This window comes from Fulmarus glacialis, unplaced genomic scaffold (genome assembly GCF_000690835.1).
Source record: "Fulmarus glacialis isolate BGI_N327 unplaced genomic scaffold, ASM69083v1 scaffold5234, whole genome shotgun sequence".
In the NCBI taxonomy this organism is placed as follows: Eukaryota; Metazoa; Chordata; class Aves; order Procellariiformes; family Procellariidae; genus Fulmarus; species Fulmarus glacialis.
In genome coordinates, this window is record NW_009209812.1 from 3,818 (window position 1) to 5,772 (window position 1,955).

General features: G+C 50.1%; 1 protein-coding gene across 1 annotated transcript in view; it reads right to left on the bottom strand.

Annotated features, from left to right (window-relative positions):
• Positions 1-5: 5 nt before the first annotated feature.
• Positions 6-1,955, bottom strand: part of LOC104076175 (rabphilin-3A) — a gene marked incomplete at both ends in the record, with an annotated part of 6,241 nt that continues 4,291 nt past the window's right edge. Inside the window, 3 exons of the mRNA XM_009576945.1 lie at positions 6-128; positions 493-589; positions 1,099-1,180. Coding sequence (XP_009575240.1) covers positions 6-128; positions 493-589; positions 1,099-1,180 — 302 coding nt within the window. The remainder of the gene's footprint in view (positions 129-492; positions 590-1,098; positions 1,181-1,955) is intronic.

Below are 1,955 nucleotides of genomic sequence, written 5' to 3' on the forward strand. Positions count from 1 at the left end.
ATCGCTGGCAACGTGGTTCTCGTTTTGGAGGGTGTGCCAGCGTTCAATCTTCTTGTCCTTGTTCTTCAAGCATTCATACCAGTGTTTCAAGCGCTCCCCCTTAGCCGTAATGCCGAGCTGACAGCCGCCTGGGAGAAAGGGAGAAGAGACATCACATTCGGAGATGATGCTGAGGTTCCAGTAAATCACTTCCATGGGGACAGACCCCACATTTGAGGCATTTCTCTCCACCTCCTGGATTTAAAATATAGTGGAAACAACCAGAGCTGCTCTGCCTGCACAGAAGACCCCATGGGATGCTGGAGATGGGGCAGTACAGCGGGTGTATTGTATTTGACGATACAAGCCTGATACAAGCGCCCTGCGTGGTCCTACCCTCAGGGCTCAGGCTGGGGTTCCTCAGAGGGCAGGCGACCTACGCATCCCTCCCGTACCATAAGCACTATACCAGGCATCAAAACCGCACCCCGAGCACAGAGACTTGCAGCTCACCGATGTAATCATTCGATTTTCCGATGTCGTAATCCCAGACAGAAATGTCCAATGACTTCTTGGCCAGATCGCTGTGTTTTATATCATAGAAGAACTCCTGCAGAAGGAGAACACCCACGTCACCCCAAGCGTCCCAGGAAAATACACCTGGAAAACTGCAGTTAAGGAATTGCAAGTGATCTCTCTGTACAGCCTGAATCCAAAATCCAGTGAGAGGCCATTTAAAATACACTGATGATCACGGCATGCTGCACAAACCCACAAGCTGAGCTCACCCCTTGTATCTAGGTGAGCACTTTGCAGGTGTCCCACCAAGGCAGCACCAGCTGTGGGACCCCCCGGGGATGCCCGTCCCACCCACGCTCCCTGGCTGGGGTGACAAGGAGTCAGCAGCAGGAAGGTTTCGGTGTGTACCGGTGCTGCCCAGCACTGAACTGGTGAGATCTCCCACGGCAAAGTCATTCCTAAAATATTCCTGGGTGCAGAAAGGGGAAAGGAGGCTGAGCGAGGAACCGAACCTCAGGGAGTTTGTCTTCCAGCTCCTCCGCACAACACAGTAATTGGCTAAGTTGATTCAATAATATAAAAAATTAGATCTGTCCTTACCTCATTAAACTCAGGATTCAATGTTTTCTTCTTAATCTGTGTCTTGTGCTTGGCCTTTTTTCCCATGTCAGGTTTCAGCCAACTGGGGGCAACAGAAAACAGCTCAAAACTCAAGCGCAAGAACAGTGTGAGTTTATAACCTAAAAAAAGTGAGGTTTTGGGCTAGAAAAAAGCAACTGAAGATATTTAAGGCAAAGAAATGGGTTAGCCAGTCTCCCTTCCCCCCTTCTAAAATTATCTAAAATAAATGTAAAGTGAGTAAAAACCTGAATACTCTTTTTTTTTTCCCCCCTGGATTGCCAGACGAGACACAGGAAACCATAAAGACCTGCTTTGCGCAGAGTGCTGAGCTCAGCAGAAGCCTTTCTGGGGGAGCACCTCTTGCTCAGAGCACCTGGGCACCGTTCAGACACCAGAAGGCAGCGAGCCTGCACACGCGCTCTTGATGCCCTTCCAAACCACGCATTGGTCCCAAGACTTTTTTCCCCCTCAAGCCATGCTAAAAGAAATGGTTGTAGGTGTTTTACAGAGCAAAAGCAGGTGAACTCTGCATTTCGCTGGGGAGGAACCTGCCGAGGCCGACAGCACAGAGCACCTGAAATGGCCAGGGAATATGGAAAACAAGTAGCCGGGCTGGTCACCAGCAGACGAGGGCAATCACGTGGCCAGTCACCGAGCCTGGCCGCTGGAAAACCCAGCCAGGAACGTGGGAACGCATACAGAGATGGGGAGAATCACAGAATCATTAAGGTTGGAAAAGACCTCTAAGATCATCAAGTCCAACTGTCAACCCAACACCCCCATGCCCACTAAACCATGTCCCTAAGCGCCTCATCTACATGTCTTTTAAATACTTC